The 26,340-nt window shown below is 33.7% G+C and overlaps 1 protein-coding gene across 1 annotated transcript in view; it reads right to left on the bottom strand.

Moving 5' to 3' along the window:
* Phip (pleckstrin homology domain interacting protein) overlaps positions 1–26,340 on the bottom strand; it is a 127,514-nt gene that overhangs the window by 18,238 nt on the left and 82,936 nt on the right. The window contains exons 21-34 of the mRNA XM_026779098.1: positions 25,982–26,122; positions 21,372–21,448; positions 17,993–18,224; positions 16,172–16,291; positions 13,500–13,607; positions 12,952–13,076; positions 12,743–12,825; positions 9,851–9,962; positions 9,630–9,691; positions 7,434–7,589; positions 6,578–6,698; positions 3,997–4,122; positions 1,263–1,332; positions 939–989 (exon numbers count right to left, since the gene is read on the bottom strand). Of these exons, the coding sequence (XP_026634899.1) occupies positions 939–989; positions 1,263–1,332; positions 3,997–4,122; positions 6,578–6,698; positions 7,434–7,589; positions 9,630–9,691; positions 9,851–9,962; positions 12,743–12,825; positions 12,952–13,076; positions 13,500–13,607; positions 16,172–16,291; positions 17,993–18,224; positions 21,372–21,448; positions 25,982–26,122 (1,584 nt within the window). The remainder of the gene's footprint in view (positions 1–938; positions 990–1,262; positions 1,333–3,996; positions 4,123–6,577; positions 6,699–7,433; positions 7,590–9,629; positions 9,692–9,850; positions 9,963–12,742; positions 12,826–12,951; positions 13,077–13,499; positions 13,608–16,171; positions 16,292–17,992; positions 18,225–21,371; positions 21,449–25,981; positions 26,123–26,340) is intronic.

Below are 26,340 nucleotides of genomic sequence, written 5' to 3'. Positions count from 1 at the left end.
TATGCATTAGACACACCCTCACCCCTGGAGCAAGCGTGGTTGCTAACTGCGCAACCCGGGGCTGGAAACCAACCTGTATCCTCTTTCAAACACTGAAAACCTAGTTTATTCAGAGATTCTTACAGGGGCATTGGGCTCACTGACTAGACAGCCCCAGGGAACCTTTGTTTTCATCCCCTCCCCTTAACACTGGAACTGCAATTGAGCTACACACATCTGGTTTTTCATGTGGGTGTTTAAGATTAAACTCAAGTCCTGATGTCTACAGAACATGTATCCAACTTACTAAGATACCACAGTAGCTCCAATTTGTATCTATATGTATAATCTTAGGTAATTAAGCACAGACTGAGCACCCCTGATTTGAAAAGCTTGGCATGAGAAGTGTTTATATTTGAAACACTTTGTTTTGCAGTATTTGCTGGCTGAGAAATACTAATCAAAAATCTGAAAACCAAAATAAAAACCTTTTTAAGTGTCAGTGCTCAAACCAATAAAGTTTTTGAACATTCTGAATACCAGATTTTTAGATTAGGGGTATTCAATCCATATAAAACATTAATTCAAATAAAATACTAGTATTTCTCAGAAAAATATTTATTTTATAATTCAAAGATTTTTAACACTTAATTAAATTAATTAAATTAATTTTAATGTTAAATTTTTTAACATTAAATTACTAAGAATAAAAGTATAAGCTTTTAATATACATTAATGCAACAAAAACACTTTTTTAATTTACTTATCATGTATACAACATTCCTTCCATGTATGCTTGCATGCCAGAAGAGGGCACCAGATCTCATTATAGATGGCTGTGAGCCATCATGTGATTGCTGGAAATTGAACTCAGGACCTCTGGAAGAGCAGTCATTTCTCCACACCCACAAAAACACTTTTGTAAAAACAAATGTTATCAAAAAACAAAATGTTGTTACCTTCCTTTTTCGGGTAGAAGTTCCAGGTACATCAGCATCTTTCTCTTCTTCCTTTGAGGTAATAAAACATTCAAATCATGAATCATCCTATATCTCATCATTTAGTAGTTATTCCTTTTATATCTTAGAAAATTCATAACGTATATCTTATGATACATCACTGAGTCAGTGAAATCTCTCCCCTTTAAAAATTTGTTTTCAATCTCAAGTAAATTTTAAATATGATAGCAACAGTAAATAATATAATGCTGGGCATAACCAATTTTCTAACTTTAACCTGAAAACTCCTACATTACATCTTTAGTATACTATAATGTTACATACCTCAGAGTCAGACAAAACTTTCTTCTTCATTGAGTTGTAAAGTGGAATTATGTTATAACAAGTCTGATCCCTAAATAACAACAAAAAAAAGTTGATGTTTTAATTTTTAAGAATTTGTATAAAAACTAGATTTTATACAAACACTTTAAGTCAAACAACTTTTTCATTTGTTGAATACAATTCCCTTCCACCTGTGGGCTCCTGAAACTATATTCAGATTGTCAGGGCGGGTTGCAAGATCCTCATCTGCTAAGGCATCTCACTGGCCTCAACAACTCAGTCCTAATAACTTTTATCATCTCATATAATTCTCCTGCTTACTCCCAAAATGACTTTCCTCTAACCCAACTTTTGACTAGCATCTGCATTATTTGTGACCTTATCATTCTTCTACTATACTCTTTATTTTCCCTTATCCTTGCTATGAATTAGATTATTATCCTTACAGCAACTTTTAGCTATCTTATAAAACTCTATAAAAAAACAAAGTATGATTATTTTATTACCAAATACTTACTACATCATTTTCAATATATCTATCTTAAAAATGTGCTAAACAGTCAACTAAAAAGTATAATAATCAAAATTTCAAAGCCTATCTTAAAAGATATTAGCTACAAATTTTATATGTATCTAAAAAAGTCAATTATTTAATTTTAGAGATATGTAATATAAATTCTTTAAATCTATACTAACTTGCATTTCATAATGGCATGACTTTTACTCTGTTGATGGTACTGGGGACTAAACTTAGGGTCTATCAAAAGCTACTATAGTGCTTAATCACTAAGCTAAATCTTATTTGAATGCAATGTGTTTTCACAGACAAATCAGAATTTCTTTTGTCCTCTCATACATTTAAAAATGAATTGATTATATAATTCTAAAGACTGTTTCAAAGAAATGTCACAGAAAAGAGTTCCCTAGGAAATGAGTACATGTTACCAACTTCACTCAAGAAAAGCAAAAGCACAGTAAGTATTAAAAGCCCTGCAAACCACATAGAGAACAGAGAAATACCACAGGACACTGTAGAAACAGGGTCTCATGGTATAATATCATCACAATATAACTAAATCAAATTACTTTATAATTACTTACTTAGTAATTTTGTTATTAATCTTGTATAGGAACTACCTGTAACTCAGCAAAAAACCACTGATTTCAAAGAAAATGGATAAATCCTAAGGTTATGTTAAGAAGTTTTGCTTAAAACAGTGGTTCTCAGCCTTCCTAATGCTGTGACTCTTTAACACAGTTCCTCATGCTGTTGTGACCCCAACCACAAAATTAATTTATTGCTACTTTATAACTGTAATTTTGCTGCTGTTATGAACTGTAATGCAGATATCTAATAAGTAATATATCGGATATTAATCCCCAAAGGGGTCAAGACCTACAGGTTCAGAACCACTGGTTTAAAAGACTTTTCTCTAAAATATAAAAATAAAAGCTGGATAAAATATAGTACTACCCCATTTTAAACAGAAAAACAAAATTTTCCAACAAAATAGTAACATTATTACGCAACTGGAACAGTCTTTTACAACAAAATTTTATTTAAGACTTTGGCTTCAATTTCTATGGCTCAATCCACTCTAAGGACACATAACAGGTGAGTAAGGGAGGAAGTGTTTCTTTCTGCTTTAAATGGTAGTTACTACCCTTAGTAATGTACAGAATACAAAAATGTGGAAGAACTTTTTTTTCTTTTCCTTTTTTTTTTCTTTCTTTGGAGATGTCACCGCTTTAATCCTAACCTTTGAAAGCAAAGGCAAGCAGCTCTGAGTTTAAGGCTAGAAAGTGAGAGCAAGATCCAGGACAGTAAGAAAGAAGAAATAATATCTTAATGATGGCTAGGCCATCCCTAACCCTGCCTCAGCTTCCTCAATAGCTGTGATGACTTCAATACTGGAAAAATCAAATTTAGTACCTTGCTATATTGACTAATATTCTGTTAATAAAACTTGATAGAGTAAATATGTATGATGTTAAAATATAAAGTTCTCAAATAAAATGCAGGCATTCATTTAAATGTACAATTTGGATGAGACAAATTTCCTCAATTAGAAATGTCAGATAATAATCTCTATCACTTGTAAGATTATACATGGTTTAGAAGAAGCAATGAAAGATAAAAAATAATCCATTCATTAAATATTTACTATTATTATTAATAGCAAAAGGTTGGAGAGACAGTTCAGTAGTTAAGAGCATTTGCTGATCTTGTAGAAAACCCTGGTTTGGCTCTCAACAATCACATGGCAACTAAAAACCATTTGTCACTCCAGTTTTAGAAGATCTGACACCTTCTTCTGGCTTCTGTAAACACTGCATGCATGTGGTACATCCACATGCATGAAGGTAAAGAAATCCATGAACACATAAGCAATATAATTAAGATTTTTATGACTAAATGTTTAGAGGTGATTTTACATTTTTCTTTTTTTTTTCTGAGATAGGACCTTACTGCACAGAGCTAGCTGGCCTGGAACAGTATAAATACACTATGCTGGCCTCAAACTCACACAGGTTCACTCTTTCTGCCTCTTTGGTACTGGGATGAAAGGCATGTTTCTTATTTTAAAAAAATTAACTATGCTTATGTGACAATATCACCTATGTATAAGATGATTGCAGTTTACATTTTAGCACTTTATACTTTAAATTATTTCACATTTTAAAATCACATCATTAATAATTACAACTATTATACTGAAAATGTATAACTTACTTTATAAAATGCAGAAGAAGATCAGTAACAAACTTAGCAGATTTCACAATTGGGCTTCCTGGCTCATTAAACGTTCGGGTATTATGTTCTATATATCGAACTTCCCACATAAGGGATGAGACTCGCCTTAAAAAGACAAATACAGAAATCTTAATCTCGTATATATAAATATGTACACATATTAAAATTATGACATTTGACTTTTTAGTTTCACTCTAAAACATATTGCTCACATCTTAAAAACCTATCTCTAAAATAGTATTTATAATAAGAATCAAACTCATTCATTAAGAGTAAAATTTATTGTATAGAAAATGTCTGGAATAAGACATACCAAACTATTAACAATGTTGCTTTTTAGAAGTGGTGGCTTCTGCCGGGCGGTGGTGGCGCACGCCTTTAATCCCAGCACTCGGGAGGCAGAGGCAGGCGGATCTCTGTGAGTTCGAGACCAGCCTGGTCTACAGAGCTAGTTCCAGGACAGGCTCCAAAGCCAGAGAAACCCTGTCTCGAAAAACCAAAAACCAAAAACCAAAAAAAAAAAAAAAAAAAAAGTGGTGGCTTCTACATGAATAGTGGCAGAAGAGGAGGAGTAAGTTTATAGATTTTAGTTTTACTCATTTCTGAAATGTATGGTATCACTTCCTCCCCTCTTTTCCATACAGAAAACCATCTTAATTATACTAATGGTAATTAACTAAAGATATAGTCAATAGGTTGCTTGTAAAACATAAAAAGATGATGAGAATCTGCAAGAAATTTAACTAAGGATTATTTCTGAACATTTGGCAAAGCTAAAAAAATTCTGGCGCTTGGTAATTTTATTTCTGAAAGTAAAGGAAAATCTGAAGACACTTTCTGAGAATACAATGCAATTGCTTAACAATTAATCTTACTGATTTGTGAACAGATGCAATTACATAGAATTAAAAACATGCAATTGTAGCTATAGAAACATAGATAAAAACTTCTGTGTATTTAAAAAGATAAAATAATATATTAAATTACTTGTAGACAAAACTTATAGTAGTTTAACCAAGAAATGAATAGCATCAGAAGAAAAACAAACTGTATAAAGACACAAAACAATATAAAAACCTTTAAAACAGTGTAATATCATTTGATAACATATTAAATAAGTATATAACTCAGCTTTTTAAATGTTTTAGGTTGGAAAACAAGTGAATTCTATTTACACATGCATAAGTTCCCTTTTATTGTAAACTGGTTATAAAGAAGCCTATTTAAGACATAACTGCATCTTGAAAATAAGTTACAATTTAAAAATCAGCATGTTTTAGCAGTGTGTCTATGAGAATATTAACAATAGTTGGAAATGCTAACTCCTTTTGCAAGCTGTAATTCAACAACTAGTGAATCTCTCTTACATCCTCCCATGTTTTGCTTTATCCTGTAGCATTCTATATAAATTCTCCTAAGTCTTAGCAATTCCAGGTCTAGGAACACAGTTAATATTTTCCATTTGTTTTTCTGAACTTCAGCACCTGACAGTGGAAGCCTTGAAGATAGGGTGGCAAACAACATTATCAAAGGGATTTGTTCATCTGTCTATGAAGAATTACCAATAATAATACAACAGCAAGGGAATCTAATACTAATAAGAATATCTTTCAACTCAAGTTGAATTCTATTTTACTTTGTTCAATTGGTTCTCATCATCAGAAGATAACACTGCTACTGAGAAAGCCTATGCTACTCAGTAAAGAAGAAGCAGTGTTTTCAGTGCTATATCCAAGGATATAGCTTACAGCAGTAAGAGAACCAAAAGTCTCTTTTCTTACGGAAAAACATTAGTCTAGGGTATGAATTAAAACTTACTTAACATAGAAAAAGAATAAAGCACTGATCATATACAACTCATCATAAAAAGAATTTTTAATGCAATTATTCTGTACATTAAAGTGTTGGTCTATTAAGCAACAGACACTAAGAAAAAAGAAAAAAAATACAATTTCACTCCAAACTATAGATTTAAACATATTTCTTCTACAAGTATTGTAGGCAGCCTTTAATCCCAGCATGTGGGAGCAGAGGAAGGTAACTTTGAGGCCAGTAGGGTCTACATGGCAAGTTCCAGGAAATTAAACGCTGCATAATGAGACTGTCTCAAGAAAACTAAAGAACTCACCAGCAACCAAATACTATTATCCTGAAGAAGCAAACTAACCATAATAGCTTAAGCAAAAACTATAAAAAATTTTGTGAATCCTTTTTAATTGTATTTTCTCAGGCATTCAAAAGCTCAATAAACACACAAGAATTTATAGGAAATCAACTCAATATTCTAGTATATTACTAGAAGAAATGAAATCTTTGGCTTGACTTCTAAAAAGCCTATGAGAGAATTAAGTATGCATTCAAAATCCCATAGATGAGCAGCATCAACATTGTAGGAAAACTCTCAAGAAATGCAGAGAGTACAAGGACCTACTCAGAAGTTGATGATTTGTATTTCTTAGTTCCACTTGTTCACTATGGGATTAATTTCAATCTGTATATACACAAAACTGAGAGGGTTTTAAGAGTTCTTTTGTTATCAGCAACATCAAATGGCTCTAACCTGTAAAACCTGTTTTCCAGTCTTTGTTTAATTGTACTTAGATCCGTTGGATATGCCACCACAGTGCAATACATGGGATAAGCTTGCAGATCCACGGGGGCCACAAATGCTGAAGCAATATCTAAAATAAATAAGGTTATAAATCTATTTTTTGCATTTTAAAATTCACCGATACATTAGGATGAAGAAAAATAGATAAATACGTCAACTTATCAGCACAAAGATCACTTTTAAAAAAACTACTTAAAATCTAAAATATTGATGGTATTTAAAGATGACTTTTATAAGAATTCCATTTTAATACTTTGGGGCTGTATACAGCTCCGTGGTCCAGCATTCGCCTACTATGTGCAAGGCCCTCAGACGGATCCTCAGCAACATAGGGAGAGGAAAAAATACAAAAACAAAATTTCTAGATTTGGATATATAACAACATGTCCAAAGTCTTCAGTTCTTACTTTTAATTTCTCCCTATGTCCTTTGAAGTTGATTCTGAACTTCTGGTATAGGTTGTTAAAATTACAACGATCTCCTTCAAAGCCCAGAATTCAAAATCAAGTTTCATGTCACTGTTTACTTTCATTTTCAAAAACAAGGAAGATCAGTCCACATTCCATGTTTTGTCCCTTTGCAAAGACTCGTCAAGCCAGGAGAAAAGGAGCATTCCTAACCAAATAACTAAACTCAACTTTTGATTACATTCCTTCTCCAGTTCATACCGTGTCAGCTGAGTGTATAAAGGCTTTATGAACTGGTTGGTGGAAGACCTGTGGCATTTATGGCAGACTCATAAAATTTAGTCACAAACAATTCATGTATCTTGGATCTACTACACTGACACGCTGTTATTATTTACCTAAGGTCATCAACTGATTTATTCCTCCAACAATTCTTTCACATTCTTCATCCCTGGGATTGGCTCCCCATTCTCCGTCAAGAGGCTTATAGATTAGTGACCTACATTCAACATCAGTTAAAGGAACACTGGTACCCAATTCTTCTGGAAATACAGCTGAAATGCAGATAGAAAAGCATGTCAATGAACATCTTTAGTATGTATTGGTGAGTTTTCCTTTAGAAATAATTGATGTCATAAAAAAAAAATCTCTATTTTTATAATGGAAGAATTTTTAAATGCAAATGTACTCTTAAAAAAAAAGATGCCACATTTAAAACTAAATGACTTCGCCCAAGTGCTGAGATGAACCTAGCACACAGGCTACACCATAAAAGACCTGATTAGCAGCACCCCTATACAGCACAAAGCAGTTTAGAGAAAAAACTACGCCCATATTCCCAAATATTGTTTATAAATGTTCTTTTATATTTAAAGGGGGATACGATATAAATATGAATAATTTGCATTGTTATGTATCTTGGTTTATTGACACAAATTTAAGGTCAATCTTGTTATATGTATATATATTTCTGCTCTTGATTAAGGTATTGTGATTGTGTAGTTCATTTAAAAATGTAATGTATAATTAATATAGGTTAATAGATAATCATCTATAATAGTCAAGTTTGTAGTCACGTTAATTAGATTTTCTAGATGTGCATAAATATATTTCAGATGGATAGGCATTCTTCATATCTTTCAAAGACGGAATACAGCATTTAAAATGTTTTAATAACTTAGGACTTTTCATGACAATGAGACACGTCTGCTCCTAGCAGCACCAAGCTACTTCTTGAGGAAGATGGGCATCGAAGAGGCTCCTTATGGAGTTTGTTGCCATTTGGGCAAGAAACTGCTCTTGCCTGGACTGTTGCATAAACTGGAAAAGAAGAACCCACAAAGAGATGACTGCTAAACTTGTCAAAAGGTGAGACGATCTTTCAGGATTCCTGATTCATAAAAGAGTCTGCGAGACATTCTGCAGGATACAGAAAAAAGTGACTGAACTGTCTTTAAAATTTCCAGCTTCATGGAAAAGTCTGATGGATACTATGGGCCTGTAGGCTGAAGATGGATGCCTCAATGGTACAGAAGAACTTTGGGTGACTGTACAGGCAGAGAGATGTCTCTGTCAATTCTAGAGTTTTAGAAGTTGCTTACAATGAACTTCCTGTTTACTTAGGTAATATTATGCCCTTCTGGAGTCTTTCATGGAGTTGAAGGATAGTTATTATTATAGTTTTCCTCAGTTACGATAAAAGATAAAATAGATATAAATATTTTAACTGTAGTTTTTGCTTGATACCTGTTTTGTTATATGTAATTTTACTATGTTAAAGTTAAAGCCTTCCTTTTTGTTTAAAAGAAAAAGAGAAATGGTATAGAAGGTTCTTTCTGCTCATGTGTTGGTTTGATTGGTTAATGAATAAAGAAACTACTTTGGGCCTGATAGGGCAGAACTTAGGTATGCAGAGAAGACAGAACTGAATGCTGGGAGGAAGAAAGCAGAGTCAGAGAGAAGCCATGGATGCTCTGCCTGAGATGGAAGCCAGTTAGAATCTTGAGTAAGCCACTGCCATGTGGCAATAAACAATAATGGAGATGGGTTAAACTAATATGTAAGAGTTAGCCAAGAAGAAGTTAGAGCTAATGGCCAACCAGTGTTTTAATTAATACAGTTTCTGTGTGGTTATTACAGGTGTAAGCTAGCCAGGAGGCTGGGACAAACAAGCAGGCCCTCCTCTTAAAATATTCATTGCTGAACCCTATCTAATTTTATAGCTAATAACAGGCTTATAATGAATACTTATGTGGAATATTATATATCTGTTAGTCACAATAACCTTAAACAGTATCAAGTTTGTTTCTTGAGTAAAGTTCTTACTATGTAGCCCTCACTAGGCCTCAATACATGGATGGGGTGGTCCTCCTGCCTTTGCCTCTTGAATGTAGGGATTCACCTCCAACAAAAACAAACAAAAAAACCCTCTAGGGCTGAAGAGATGGCTCAGGGGGCACAGGTGCCTTCTATGAAACCTGACAGTCTAAGTACAATCCTTGGCACCAAAGCAGGAAGGAGAGAATCAACTTCTACAAGTTATTCCCTGATTCTAATTCCACAAGGTATAAGCAACAGACCTAACATACACCTACCATTGTTAGGTATTAGTTCCATATCCCAAGGACTCATCTTTTCTGTATCTCCATTGTCCCAGCTTTAAGAAAGCAAAATTATTCCATTAAAAAGTCTAGAAATTAAAATCACATTAAACAAATAATTTCAGTATTAAAAGAGGTATTTTCACTCCTTTACTGATAGATGAGAAAAATATGAAAACCAGGTCTGATTGAAAATACAACCAATATTTTCTTACCAAACATTGTAACACTGAAACAAACTATCAGGGTACTCAGGTTGAAGAGGCTCTTGGCTTTCAATTGTTCCAAACCACCAGGCATCATCTATGACTGATCTGAAGCGGTCACCTGAAAAAAAAAAAAAAAAGCCCTATATGTCTTATCACATTGGCATGTACTACTGGCTTTGGTTAAATACCTTTTCCTAAAGTATAATTCTCTAAGGTTCTTAAACTGGATGATTTCACAAGACAGAAGATCTATATATGCCAATAATAAGCCAAGAATATAAGCACACATAGCAAAAATGTGATTAACACCATTTTTAGGTATCAGTAGTAATGAAGCTTTTCATCTTAATCATTTTTTTTTTTGCGAACGCAGCATTAAAAAGTAACCATTAGAACTATGTTTCATATTTATACTTGGATTACTTCTGGTTAAAAATATTTACAGCTTATTTTTAATTTTTTTAAGTATTAGTTTCCCCCAAATAACCAAGACTTTAGATTAAAGCAAAACCATAACAAACTCAGCGTTCCCTCCATCTCTATCATCCTTACACTGCACCACACACTCACTCTCTCTTACTTTTCTAAAGCAAACAACAGAAAGAAACAAAAGCGAAAACTGTCTGCCCTTGTAGGAAAAGAAAGCATGCCTTTTGTCTATTTCCTTATGCAACTGCTATGGTTATAATACTAAAATTGCTTGTAATAAAAATGTTAATACAAGGAAGGGTCACTGTTCTTAATGTCAATCCTTTCAGCTTCTTGTTGCCATATGAAAACTACAAGGCACTCTTTCTTTTGTGTGGTGTTTTTCTCTTTGGTGGTCGTCATAGTATGGAGTTTTTTCCTTTTAGCATAGGCAAAAGCCTAAAAGATACGGATTCAAATAAAAAATTCATATAACTGAACATATTAATTGGTTTTTAACTGCTTTCATATACTCAATAATAAGTGTATTATCTATGTTAAAACAGTTTTAAGTGTCTCCCACTACAGTGCTTTTTCATTTTGAATACACAATTAGAAATAATGAATTAAGTTGTAACTAATTGGTCAGTTACTATTTTCAAGGAAGGTCTTTGCTCATGTTTTACAAAAAAAATTGAGTTAAAGATTTGTGTAAACATACATAAAATAGTTAAAATCAGAAAAACAACGTAAAGGATCTTTTAAACTAGAATTCTTTACGAATTACGATGAAAATATTTACAACCTATTATAATCTATTCAATTTTGACTTGGAGAGTTAGATCCAAATTTAGATTTAAGCATGATGCACTAAGTCTATCACTGTTCCTCAAATATGTATTAGGGATAGTGAACTTAAAGAGAAGTTATTTAAAAAAAAATTAGGACTAAGATCATTATTTAAATCTATGAAAACATACAAAAATATGAACTCAATAGACCAATGCCTTAGAACTCTATCCCAAGACTGACAAGCTTTGCTACATGAAGAATCAGATACTGTGTGTGAATCTAACCACAACAGGACTGCAGGGTTAACAATAAGTACCAGTCAAAGTCAACCATGAAATATTATTGTTGGTCTTAAGTGGCAGAAGATACTTGTCATGTTAAAAGTAAAAAACCATGAGTACTGACTATGGAAAACATAATAATCTATGAATTAAAAATATTAAAAGATCTAAATAAAAATGCTCTGATGTTTCTCTATTCATTCAAAATATCTTATTTATACTACCAGCTTATGACACAATATTATTTTATTTCAATACAACTGTATATAAAAGAAATGTGGACTCCATTGATCCTAGAATAGTTTTATCTTTGACCATAATTACTGTTTGCAATTATTCAAATAAGATTACAATACTTCTTCCAATTCCTTTATTTTCCTCAAATAACTTTAACTACTTCAATGTTCTCATTGTTTTCAACTTTTCTATGTTTCTTTATATATTTAAAGTATCTTTCTATAACACAAGTTGTACAAAGCACTTTTCAATATAGTTTCCTACAACTTTTTTTTTTTTTTTTGATAATGTAACTTCAACTCTTTTCTGAAGATTTCCTTCTTGGTGATAATGTCCTTCAGGGTTTCTACTTCCTAGAGACTGTTTTACATTTTACCTGTGCTAGACTTTGGTTTTTTTTAAGAGGTTGTCACAGTTTTCTTCTGATTTACTTCTTTCCCCTCTTTCAGGGTTTTACTCTTGCAGTTAAGCAAACAAAATCTCACTTTCACTATGGGAATGTAATACATATGTGTTATTACAATTTTTTTTCATGTTCCTGTTTGCTTCCTTAGCCCAGTTATAAATAAACTTTAGCAGATCAATCATGGAAAACAACATGCCAGTCTTCCAAAAGTACCCGAAAAAAATATATTGATACATCAACTGATGCAATTTGTTAAGCGATGCCATGTATGCATCTGCTAAAATATCCTCTAAAAGATGAAATAGTGGACTTGTTTGAAACTAAGAACTAGTCAAGGAATAACATTCCCATTCATATGATTTAAAATAGCTTATAAGGCTCACAATCTATGATGTTACAATTTCAAACAGCTATGAATAATCAAACGAGTTTAATGTTCGTCCAAGCTCAAAAATTTTAACTCATGATAGTATATCATCTTTTTCCTCATTTTTACTATTAATATGATTGGATAAATATTTAAGTCAATATATAAAACAACTTAAAAAATTCTAAAGTAATTTTGTAACAGTTAACCAAAAGGAATGGAAAAATGTTTCATTTTCAAATTTAAACATCAACAAAAGCATTTCATTCTCACAACTTAAAAATGGTACTTTACTATTTTGACATTAAACTTATAAAAAAGGCTCTAATTTTGAAAATTAGTAAATTATTTATAAAGGAAAGGAGAGGATATGCAGAACACCTGTGGCTTCTAAATCAATTACCCACCTATATTCCATCGCCTATATTTTGCGTCATCAAATTGTTGTCTCAAGACTAGGAAATCTATAACGTCAGGCATATCATGGTATCTATTCCAAATAGAAACAGATTGATTAGGTCACACACCTAAAAATATCTAAGGTATGTTCAAATTTATTTCAATCTTGAAAAATACTCCAATACTATCAAAGCACTGCCTTGGTATCAGTCCTTACTTCATGGTGAAAGATCCACCAGTCAGTTTACCAGTATCAGGATCTAGAAAAGCAAGTTTAAGGCAGCAAAGGGTAGGCAATCCCACTTCATACTTTATACCAACAATCTTCATCAGTTCTTGTTCCTACAATACAGAAAACAAGAATTATCTCTGTAGAATAAAGTGTGTACTTGTGTAGGCAAGAGGTGGATGCCTTTTTTTTTTTTTAAACACTATCTGTCTTTATTAACTGAGACAGGAGTGTCTCTTTGATTCTGTAACTTGCCAGGCTAGCTACAGTCTGACCAGCTTGCCCGAGTCCCTGTCTGTGCCTCCCAAGTGCTGAACTAAAAGGACTGGAAGGGCACAAATGACAGGCACCACGCAGCTACATTTCAGGGTGAATAGGATCTGCTCTGGGCCTCCCACACTCATGTAAGCACAATTTCCACTACACTGTTTCTCCAGCACCATACAGTTTCTTACAGTCAAAAAGAGTAAACCAGACAACTTCCTTCATAATTCAAAAAGCATCTTTTGCATTAAAGAAATATGCCAATATCATACCCTTAGTTCCATTTTATGCCATGGTTGTTTTTTAGGATTGATACTATAAATTTTATTTTTCCGGGCCATTTCAATATATGCTTCATGTCCTTGTCGGAAATAATAAACCTAAAATAAATAAATAAATAAATAAATAAATAAATATAAAAAATAAAGGTGTAAGACAACACTAACATTGAAGAGAAAATCTAATTTAGACATTACATACAAATTCTAATACTGAATTTTTAAACATTAGTCCTCAAGCTGTCTAAAGACACTTAATCAAAACTGAAGCACTATAATTACCAACTCCTTTGAGTATACCCAGAAAAAAAGATGTGCAGCTCTTTTATTACTTTATTGTTTTATTTTTGGAATCAAAATAAGTTAATCCATGTAGTATGAGAAAGTTATTTATGACCAGGGGTTTTAAGCTATGGTCACATTCTTTTGTTTACACTTTTATATCACGTGTTTGTACATATGTAGAAAATTTTGAAATCAAACATTTTGTATTCTCATATATATGTGAGTGAAAACAGATTTTAATATTTATATATTTAAAATAGGTAATGTATATGTAAATACATTTGTCTAGTTTGATCCTTAATGTGTACGATGTATGTGTGTCTCTATTTCAAGATGAGACTTAAGTGACTCCTAGCAGTTGTCCTGCAGAACAGGTATTTCAACAGTCTGCCACTACATAATTTTCTCATTTTTACAAATAAAAACACTTGCTTAAACTTTTATGTTTTAAGATTTGTAAATTTTGGCTGTATGTATGTGTACCTTCTGCATGCCTACCAATGCCTGCAGAAGTCAGAAAAGGGCATCAGATTTTCTGGGACTAGTGGAATAGAAAGTTTTGAGCTGCTATGTGGGTGCTGGGAATTGAAGCTGGGTTCTCTGCAAGAGCAACAAGCGTTTTTATTTGCTGAGCCAACTCATCAAGCCAGAAAAGTTTATTTAAAATCAATAATATTTTATATAGCAATTATCCTACATAACTTCATCCTATTTTTCACTGTTCCTGCTGCTTGGAATTCATTGGAGGTTAAGTAGTGTTAAGACGCTGATTTCACAATTCAGATGAGGGTGATGAAGGTTCAAGCACTAACAACTGAAAAGATGATCTGAATAGAAAACAAACAGTGTGACCATCCTAAAATTGTGGCCATGTCATTTTAAGGCTACATGATTTGTTAGTAAGTATCACTGCTACACTATGGGCCTAAATCCTCACAGCTTCAAACCAGACCAATGACTCACTGCAATGAACATTTGCAAGTAAACCTGCATAGACAAAAGTGTGTTATACTGTAATACACCACAGCTTACAAAACACAAGCAAATCTGCCCATATAACCTTACAAAGATTCTCCACACTGCATTCAAGGAAAATCTCAACTCTCTTATCATTTTCTTTTGGGCAAACACCTGATCACTTGCCACACACTCTTTGGACTTACTGAACTCTGTAGCTCCTAAATCATCTCCAAATATTTTCTTCTCATCACCTCCACGCCCACTTTACCCGCTAACTCCTGCTGTTTGAGATGTCTCAAGGCACTAGAAAAATACCTCATGTTCCTGTTACCTCTGTGAGAAGACAATGAGCCACATGGAAGCTTCCAACTGTCTCTGAGACTCATGGAGGGTGGGGACAGCCATTTATTTTCATTTAAAAATTGTTAGTTCCTACTTTATAAATATATACTTTATAAATATTAATTACTGTGCTTTAAAAAATGAAGCCTCTATTTTAAGTATTATTACAATTAGTCTGTTGGATACTAGATATCATCTCTTCAATCTGTATATAAAATAAGGAGATACTGTTCTGAGAAATTCTGATATAGTCTTAATCTCAAATTCTTAACTACAGTTTAAAGGGGTTTCTTAAATTAAGATTATAGACCTTAAGAAAAGATAACTTATCAATATGAGTGAATGAAATTTTTGATATAAAATTGAATAAAAAGAAAGTACTAAATCTTTTCCATACATTTAATTCTAAATTAAGAAAAATAAATGCATTTTCACTTAAGAATATAGATGGAGGAAACCTCAAAAGGCCGTACCTATAGATGAAGAGCTACAGGCAATTAATGGCTGCTTGAAGAGGGAGAATCGGTTTTCTACAGGGGCAAGTCCCTAGGAAGTAATAAGTCCTAAACAAATGCACATATTTAACACTAAATGGACCCAGCTGACCACATTTACATATAAGTAGTGTGTGTGTGTATGTGTGTATACATACACGCAAAAATAAAAAGGCCATGAATTTGAAAGGGTAAGACAAAGGAGCTGGGAGAGGAACAGAAATGATATAAATATAGTACTCATATAAACATCTCAGAAAAACATTTAAAAAACTTGTAATAGTAGTAATAAACCTTAAAACAAAGTAAGAAATAATAATCAAATCCCTTCATCAAAATATGTCAGTTTTAAACATGGCAGAAAAGTTTCTGTTCTTTCATAATATTTAAATTATCATGTATTTATACGAGTCCTGATGAAAACTACTGCTACATCTTTGGTTGTATTTTTCCAATACTGGAATGAGATGCTTTTTTTAGGAACCTATAGCAACCTTCTGGAAGTATGATTCAAAATTAAAAAAGATACTGAAGTTACTACGTAAAAAAACTTAAATAATTTTTAAAATTAAAGTTTAGTGGTACCTCATCACCCATTTGTGGCACAAATGGACATCTTCGAGGAAGTGTATCTGTAATCCATGTCGAAGGCAACCATTCTTCTAATGTAAGACCATTTTCAGTTAGCTCTCCTACAGCCAATCTCTGACAAAAGTATGGAACAGCATAAGTAATATCTTAAAATACAAGGAAATGACCTCTGTACAAAGATTTTAGTCTTGAGCATTAAAGCCTCTAGAAAAGTAGCAGACCTGGCAATGGTTATTTAACTTCTCCATATCACTGATGGAGCGCTGGAGAAAAAGCAAAAGGCACAACCTTCACAAAACTCTCTAAAACATCCTTATAGATAACAAACTATAAACTCTTGAGGTTTCTTCTCCTTTCAAATAAGTTATCTTATAAACATTACATACAGCAAATTAAAATATGTTCAACAGTCTGAAAAACCCAACTTTAGTGAGAGAGCAGTAACAGAGTAAGACTAAGCAGTGTGAAGGATTCTGAAGGCTAGTAGTTGCTTTTATGACAGCTAATATTACTTCCATGGATTGGACATTACACTACTAAAAATAACCTAAGAATAGTCTCCTTAATATTCATTCATCCACTCGCATTTATTCCCTCTTACTTTGTCTTTGTCACTCACTCTTTAGACATGTAACCAAGGCTGGCTTCAAACCTGTTATGTTAGTAGAGTCTGATCTTGAATTCTTAATTTTCCTTCCTTCCTTCCACTTCCTCCCTGCTGGGATACAGACGCACCCCCCACAGAAAAGTCTTCTCCCTTACTGAAAGTAGCCATTTTGTTCTTTTACTCACTTATGCTCTTCCCAACACACACACACACACACACACACACACACACACACACACACACCTTTTCTGAAATGAGTACTGTCAAACCAGGTCTTTTACTTTTTACCTCCCATGGAATAAACAAAAACAGCCAAACAACCCTATGCCCCCGAGTAAAAGTTTAATTTTATTGGTCACCAACAAATGATCTAATGACAATAGCCTTTATAGTATTATATTACATGGATGAGAAATGGACGGAAAAAAACCCCACTGAAACCTAATATTATCTTTAAGTAGAGAAACTTTATGTGTTCTATACTTTATTTTGTTGTGGTTTGTTTTTAACTAAATTAATTATGAACTAATATAAAATTAAGCTGTGTTCTACACCTACAGCTAAACCACTCTGAATGCGCTCATTATCATACAAAAGAAGCAATACCAGGACAGCAAAGAACATCACTTGTAGGAGGCACTCCTAGAATTACTTTACAATGTACATTTTCCTCTTATTCCTATTGACCGTATACGGCATTTTCAGTTTAATGCCTCAGGAGTGTTCTCACATAGTGAACATAATGAAAAAGCAAAAGCCTTTGATAATTCCTCTGTGGGAGAGATGGCTTCACTGCAAATTGTAGGCACAAAAACTATTAAGAGCTGACCTATTTTAAAAAGATGACTGAATAAATAAGGAGGAATGGCAAATGAGCTATGGTCAAAAAGAATAATCTACTGAGTATTTTATTAATCAAGTTTTACCGAAACATAGCCACACATATTTGTTTTGCATGTCATATATGGCTACATTCAGTCTATAATGGGAGAATAGCTAGTCCCTTCTTTTAGGAAACATGACTACTTTATAGCATTGAAAGGTGCTATGCAAAGCAGTCAAAGCACAGAAGCAACCACTAGTTCTACTCAGCTCTGAATTTTTTCTATTATTTGTTAATAAACCTCAAAAATGTTTATGTTGGATGTTTCACATTTATGCTTTATTACCCCAGAAGAAAACATTAGACATAAAAAATTTAAATCAACCTTTTGTTTCCTTTCTTTGGGCTTTTTTTTCTTTGGTGATGTTGGTCCATCTTTTTCTTCATTTGCTTTTTTTCTTTCCTTTTTAATATGCTTTTGTTTCTGATTTTCAGATTCTTCTTCTTCATCTGAACTACTTTCTGCTTTCTTGGTTTTATGCTTAGGAACTTTCTTTGGTGGCTGCAAATTAATTCCAGCATCTGCTGTCCAATCAGAATAATCACTGGAGTAGTCACTAGAAGGAAAGGAGAAACTTTGAAATCACACAGGGTATAGTTTGAAGACCATTTTCTAAAGGAAAAAATATGAAAAGATAAAAAAGCATGAATGAACTAAAAGTTATTTCATTTTGATCAACTCCCCATTACCTTCATTATCTAAAACCAAATCTTATAACTTTCGTGGAAAAATAAATTTAAAACCTTTTATAATTTTAAGAAGCATACTGCTGTGTGTATATATATACACATACATACGAGTGTGTGTGTGTGTGTGTGTGTGTGTGTATGGTATACAAAAAATATGGAATGAAGTATCATCTTTTTCAGTTCAAACAGAAGTAGAACAGGCTCTGGAAAACCAGCATGCACATACCATAGTAGGCAAACACAAATATTTCTTTTATGAGGGGATCTTGGAATTCCTTTCAAAAAGGTCTTTGAAGTGCTTTGGGATTGAAGCCTTGTAAACACTCTACCACTGAACTAACTACTATGAAATTCTTTTTTACTTTTAAGATGGGGTGCCTCAATATGTCTGTCTGTCTTCTAACTTATATGATGGAGGAAGGTCATTGGTTAATTAATAAAGAAACTGCTTGGCCCTCATAGGTTAGAACATAGGTGGGTGGAGTAAACAGAACAGAATGCTGGGAGGAAGAGGTGGTGAGGTAAGACGCCTTAGACAGATGCCAGCCGCTGCTCCTCTCCAGGGCAGATGCGATGAAGCTCCGACCCAGGATGGACATAGGCTAGAATCTTCCCAGTAAGCGCACCTTGGAGTGCGCTACACACATTAATAGAAATGGGCCAAGCAGTGTTTATATGAATACAGTTTCTGTGTTGTTATCTCGGGTAACGCAGCCCACAGCTCCTGCAACACTCATAGAAACCTACCAGCCTCTGCCTCCAGAGTACTGGACTTAATTAAAGGCATTCGTTAACATGCCTGGCTTAAGGACGAAGTTCAAATTCTTATACTAGGCAGAGACGGAACTGGTACCTAAAAAGTATGTCTACACAATAGGAAAGCTAAATGCATAAACATTACTAAGCATATAAAACAAAGTTAATTTCAAGGTAGTAGTATGGCTTGGTAATAAAATGTATTTTTTCTCCAACTCTAAGAGTAATATATGTAGTGAATACTATTTTATCTACCCCCAATATGGAGACGCATACAGGATGAACTCTTACATGACACCAACAATCATACTTGCCATTACCTTTACAGCTTACCTTTATAGACATACTAGTCCTGAGATGACACCCTACACATATCTAGCTATATTATCTTCTGTTTAATTTTAATACATTATATTTCCTTAATTTGAATAGGTTTATAATCATAAATGTCATAAAGAGATATGAGTTAGATTATGACAAAATATATAATCAAATTACATTAAACCACTAGCTTCATGTGATGTACGATCTCAAAGCTCCAATATTAACCAGTAATCTAACAGCAGATGTTAGCCAGTAGCTTTACTCCACTAAGGCCTTTTCCCTGATTTAAATCATCTTTTCATTTACCTGACTCTTTGTTAAAGCTCCAATATTAACCAGTAATCTAACAGCAGATGTTAGACTGTAGCTTTACTCCATCAAGGCCTTTTCCCTGGTTTAAATCCTCTTTTCATTTACCCAACTCTTTATTAAGAGCAATTATTCCAGATGAAAAGCAAAGAAATAAAAAGTACTTTCTATTACGATTTGACTTTTTAAAAGATTTTGTTGTTGGGTTTTTCTGGTATCTCCCTATTTACTTCTTGCTGGCCTGGACTTCACTATGTATATAGCATGTGCCCCCATGCATGACCTTTAAAATGAATTTTAAAGAATCTAAATAATACTTTTAACACTCTCTTCTAGTATGGGTTCTCTTCAACTTATGAGCATCAGCTGCTGGCCACTGGAATATTCAGTTCTTCATAGAAGATCTGATGCCAACACAAATATGAGCCTCATAAGCCATGTTTTTCATAACGAAGATCCTCAACTGCTAACACCACCAGTGCTCCTTCAGTGTAAGAATTATTAAATTCTAGTTAAAAATACACTATTTCTAGTGCTGAACCAAAAGAATGCAAACTTGTTTTCCCTGCACTCCTTCAAAAACAGAAAACTAATAAAGAATCACCACTAAAGGACAGGAAAGCCTTTGATCCTAGAACTTATTAGAATCTTGTAGAAATCTTAGAGCCTCTACTTAATGTTTCCTTTGGAAGTCTATTTTAGGAACTGCTAAAGCAGGAAAAAAATATAATGAACAACTAATAATTTCCTCCTGATGGAGGAAGGTCATTGGTTAAAAAATAAAGAAACTGCTTGGCTGGCCCTCATAGGTTAAAACATAGGTGGGAAGAGTAAACAGAACAGAATGCTGGGAGAAAGAAGCTGAGTCAAGGAGTTGCCATGATTCTCCCACTCCAGGCAGACACAGGTTAAGATCATTCCTGGTAAGCCAGCTCATGAGCTACACAGATTATTAGAAATGGGCTAGTCCAGGTGCTAGAGTTAGCCGAGAAAAGGCTAGATATAATGGGCCAAGCGGTGTTTAAAAGAATACAGTTTCCGTGTAATTACTTCGGGGCATAAGCTAGAGCTAGCCGTGAGGGCGGCCGGGTGCCTGGACGCAGTCCTCGGCTCCTATTTCAACATCCTCCCCCAAGGGTATATTATCATAGACTATTAAAAACTTATAATGCAGCTAAAGCTATTAGGCCTCTAAAAATGTGAAATTCTACCATAAATAGTTGAAGGATAACTTGCTTCCATGATCAAAATAGGACATCAGTAGAAAGATATAGCTTCTTTTCAGTGCTGTAGAAAAAAATAGTAATGTCCCATAAATACATCCATATAAGAGCTAAGTCAATAGGAGGCCCTCTTTACTTTTATAATCTGATGTTTACTCCTCAAAATCAGTAGTGAAGCTCATTTAAAATTTTATATAATAAATAATTCATTCAGAAATACAATAAAACGTAGGCAGATGACTTAAAAATACCACTTTATAAATCTACTTGCAAGTTTTCTATAAAGACAACCTAAAGTAAAAGAATACCTAAAATAAAAGACCCTTCCAAATAAGTTTGTATCCAAGATTTGGATGGGCAGAAGTAGAGCAGTTGGAAAAGTAAAACTCCCCTCACTTATACCTGGAACTGCCATCACTGTGCCATGCTCTCTCCTCTTCTTCAGATGTCCCACCACTGACAGCAACCACTTCACCTTCCTGAAAGAGGGAGCACAGACTTCCTAAGATAATGCCCAAGAGCAAAAGGATACCTGAAACCTGACTTGGTAAATAGAAAAACACAACTTTAGTACTTTTTCAAAAAAAGTTTAAACAAATGTTCATAAGAGTACTCTATTAATAGCAGATTCAGAACACCTCTCGGATAATTGCCAGATTTCATTTTTAATTTATTTTTCAGAACTGAGAATTGAATACAGGGTTTGGACATAGCAGGCCAGGTCTTTAGCTGCATCTATATGTAGCTAGCCTTGTAATTCTCTTTCATGTTTCCCAAGTCTAGAATTACAGGTTTATACCACAACAATAGGCTTCATTTAAAAAATACTAAAAACAAATTTATTAAAATGACTGACATCAAACCCCATAGATAACAGTTGAAACTTATTTATACTTCTTAAACCTTTTAAAAGCTGTTTTACCATTTTAGAATCTTAAAATTAGTTAATTTATAGTTTACTTCTTAAGACAACTTTACAAAACAGGATATTCCATCTCTAGACTTATTTTATCCAATGAGAGATTATTATAAGAAAAAAGACAGAAACTGTTTCTCCTCTTAGTGACTATATTAAAAGTTGAGAGAATACCATGCAAAAGCTATATTATATCTTTTGTTGTAATTCTTATGAATCTTCTTCATACAAAAAAGCTCCAATAGTAACAGTTCCCAGAGTTACAGAATTGCTGTAAGTGCTTTGTGTTTGTCATCTTATATTTAGACTTAACAAGGATTAGAAATAATTGATCTCAATACAAGAAGTAAAAGTTTAAGTCACAGAAGTTTGTTTGAGGCAGCACAACTATTAGAAAAAAAAAAGCTTCATTTGAATCTATGTCATTGTTGTCCAAAGCCTAAACAATTTTCAACAAGAATGATTCAGTCTTAATACCTGCTGGGAACATCCAAACCAGTCCAAGAAGAGAGCATTCTTTATCATTTAAATAAAATAATCGTTAAAAAATTATTTATTTTTACATGAATTACATAAAATTATATATATATATATATATATATATATATATCTATATATATATATATATATTTTAATGTCTGTGTCATTTTTGCATTTGCACCACAAGTGTGCTTGCTGCTTGGACACCAGAGGGATGGTTAGTACCATGGAATTAACTGGAATTACAGACAGTTGTAGAGTTCCATGTGAGTGCTGGGACCTGAACCCAAGTTCTTTAGAAAAGCAGTAAGTGCTTTTAATTGCTGAGACACTTTTCTAGTAACAGAATACTTTATTTTTTAAATTTTTAATTAAAATATGATCGTATCATTTCACCCTTCTCGACCCTCAGCTCTCTCTCTCACTGGCCTTTTTCTTTACGTTTATTTATTTACATATTTTAGAAATAAACACATAAATCCAACCTGGTGAGTCTGTTTACTGCTGCTTGTGTATTTTTTTATTTTCTAAAGGAAAAAGAATTTCTATTTTGGTGTTTTAGTGTAGACTGCGAAGTATGTAACTATTCAAGTGTTTAGGAAAACTAACTGAATCTATAAACAAATTATAGTTGTTTTTGTATTTCATGTTATTTCCTTAGAGGGAAATAAAAGATATAGAATTATTGTTTCTAAATTCAAAACAATAAAAGACAAAATAGTTCAACCAAAACGGTTAGGCTTCTTTCCACTAAAAATTATTTTCCATTAACATATTTCAGTTTTTCTAAAAAAATTTAACAGCTTTAAAAAGATGCTAAACTTAACTGAAATTTTTATGCCACTTATGTAACTGTCAAAATATCCAAGTTCCTAATAAATTGAATAGTAAAAATACTTCATAAAATTTTGTATTTAAAAGAATATTATAACAGACAAGATCGCCTGACAAAATTTGGGAGCATGGGGGCAGGGGGTAGAAGGAAGAGGAGAAGGGGGAGAGAAAGGTTGGGGAGAACTTGAGGGAATAGGATGGTTGAGATGAAGGAAGGACATAAATGAGAGCAAGAAAAGAGTTATCTTGATTGAGGGAGCCATTATGGGGTTAGCAAGAAACTTGGCTCTAGAAAAATTCCCAGGAATCCAGCAGGATGACCCCAGCTAGGACCCTAAGCAGTAGAGGAGAGGGTACCTGAACTGGCCTTGCCCTGTAGTCAGACTGATGATTACCTTAAATATCAACATAGAACCTTCATCCCAACAATAGATGAAAACAGAGGCAGAGACCCACATCGGAGCACTGGACTGAGCTCCCAAGGTCCAGTTGAAGAGTGGAAGGAGTGAGAGAGAGTATGAGCAAGGAAGTCAGGACCATGAAGGGTTCACCCACTGAGACAGTTTGCATTAGCTACTGAGAGCTCACCAACTCCAACTGGACTGGGAGTGAACGAACATGGGATCAAACTAGTCCCTGTGAATGTGGTTGACAGTTGGGGTAGATTGAGGGGCCAATGACAGTGGCACTGGGATTTGTCTCTAATGCATGTACTGGCTTTTTGGGATCCTATTCTCTTTGGATGTATACTTTGCTCAACCTAGATGTAGTAGGGAGGGCCTTGGACTTTCCACAGGGCAGGGTGCCTTGCCCTATCTTAGGACTGGACGGAGGTGGGGGGAAGAGTGTGTAGAGGGAGTGGGAGGAGGGAATTTGGATTGGCATTTTTTTTAAAGTAATAAAAAATATTATAAATCTGTCAAAAATAAAGATCTTACAAAGCAAATGATTTGTCCATGTATACTTTATATTCCTTGGTCTTCCCAAATAAACAACAGATGGACAAAGTTGCAAAGACCTATTCATGAGTCTGATATCACTGGGTTTAGGTTTGAGCAATATACTATTCAATAAAAATCAAACCTTCCTCTGAATTTCTCATATCAGGCTAAATTAACTTGTAGTTTTCTTGTTTCGCTAGAATAAGCACACCATTAAAACTTAACGTATACTAACATAATTTTTAGGTAATTATAACATTGTGTTAAGCACTGTGAGGCCACTGGTTACTCTTGGAAGAAAATGTGGACCTAGCAAAAAGCAACTATTCTAAGAAAACAAAAAGGCAGGGCTGTGGGAGGTAGCGTAATCTGACAAAGACTAACCACATGGAAAAGAAGAAATACCAGACAAAAGAGAAAATTTGCTTGCAAAGAAAAGTGACTAAACAGCTGATTTATTCTGGCTAATATGAGAAAACATTCTTTCCTTCTTTCAAGAATCTTCTTTATTAGTCAAAACCCTAGTCTATAAGAAAATAAAAAAGGTAAATCCTACTGGAAAAAGAAATCACAGAATTATTAACTGAAATTTTTCTTCTAACTTTTAATTAAAAAAAATGTTTTTAAGATAGAGTCTAAACATTTATCGCCAAAACAAGCCTCAAATTTCTGGACTCAAGTGCATCCTGCTTCAGTCTCCTAAGTACTGGGCTGTAGAAATATAACTTCATTCTACCAGAGATTTGGAGACTAACTTACACTGTTTATAGGGATACCTCAGATACTCAAGGAAATTCTTAAATATATTTAACACCAAGAAACAACTTGGTTTCAAAATAGAGTAACTATCATCATCTAGGGTATATACATCTCTCAAGACTAAAACAGTTAAGAAGTATGAAGGGAGGAAAAAAGGATTTAGATTGAAGTTCTGTATAAGATAACTGCTGTTTGCTGATTGACTTCACTTTTAAAAATGTACAAACAAACTGGTATGGACAATACCTGTAGAGAAATCTGTGCACAAGTAATAGTAAAGCTCTGAATGTTACTGAGGTTAAAAGTAATCAAAATGGTCAACTGCTTCCAATTACTACTTAGTCACACTAGAGCAGAGCAGCATGGTAACAATTTCACAGTTCTGCTTTAATGTAAAGGGAACCTCATTTAATGATTAGTCACCATTTAATGTTACACAGATATAAAGTTTAAACATTTTGAATCTCAGAACCCTTAAAGTATGTGGTGATTTGAAAGAAAATAACTCCCATAGGAGTTCCACTTGTTGGAGAAAGTGTGTTACCATGAGGCAGGTTTTGAGGTCTCTTTTGCTCAAGCTTCCCTCAGCCAGATTGTCAGTAAATTTCCTCTTGCCTGCAAGATGTAGGACTCTCAGCTCCAGCACCATGTCTGCCTGCACACACCTTGCTCTGGCATGATGATAATGAGCTGAACTTCTGAACTCTAAGTGAACCACCCTAATTAAATATTTTCCTTGTAAGAGTTGTGGTCACAGTGTCTCTTCACAGCAATAAAAACCCTACAGCAGGATTTCTATTAATTAGCATTTTGTACTTGACATACTCTACTCCTGAGGTATTCTAAAATTTTACCAGAGAAAACTAAGAATAACCCATATGGACTATTTGTTTTGCAAATTTGAGGCTGAATTTGTGGCATCTCTGGAAGTAGGTCTATAGTAAATGAAAGATATGGCTACTATGAAATCTAACACGCCATATAAAAATTACATTTATAATCAAAAAATGCAAATAATGAAAGTCATTTTTGAAAAATAAGTACAAGTGATATAGATATTTGGGAATGTGCTAAGATCTTACATCTGAAGAACTAGTCCCATTTTCTATATCCTCCAAGGGCCTAGGCATTTCTTCCAGTGCAGATCTTGTACGGTAATTGTGTTGATTTGCTTGTTGCTTTTTAGAATCCCCAAGATCCATGAAATGTTCATGAGCATGATTCTGAAAAAAAAATAAAATTTACTCACGATAGGATTTAAGGGAATAGGTTTTCTTATTTAACAGTCCTATTATGGAAAATTCATACATATTTAAAATATCACTGATTTGAACATAGTTGAACAAATGCTTTTGTCATATGATAGGGCATCTCTTGGGTATATTCCCAAGAGTGGTATTGCTGGGTCCAGGGGTAGGTTGATCCCGAATTTCCTGAGAAA

The sequence above is a fragment of the Microtus ochrogaster genome, chromosome 5 (genome assembly GCF_000317375.1).
Source record: "Microtus ochrogaster isolate Prairie Vole_2 chromosome 5, MicOch1.0, whole genome shotgun sequence".
NCBI classification, from domain to species: Eukaryota; Metazoa; Chordata; class Mammalia; order Rodentia; family Cricetidae; genus Microtus; species Microtus ochrogaster.
The sequence above is the reverse complement of the archived record's forward strand: the minus strand, read 5'-3'. Positions and strand labels throughout refer to the sequence as shown.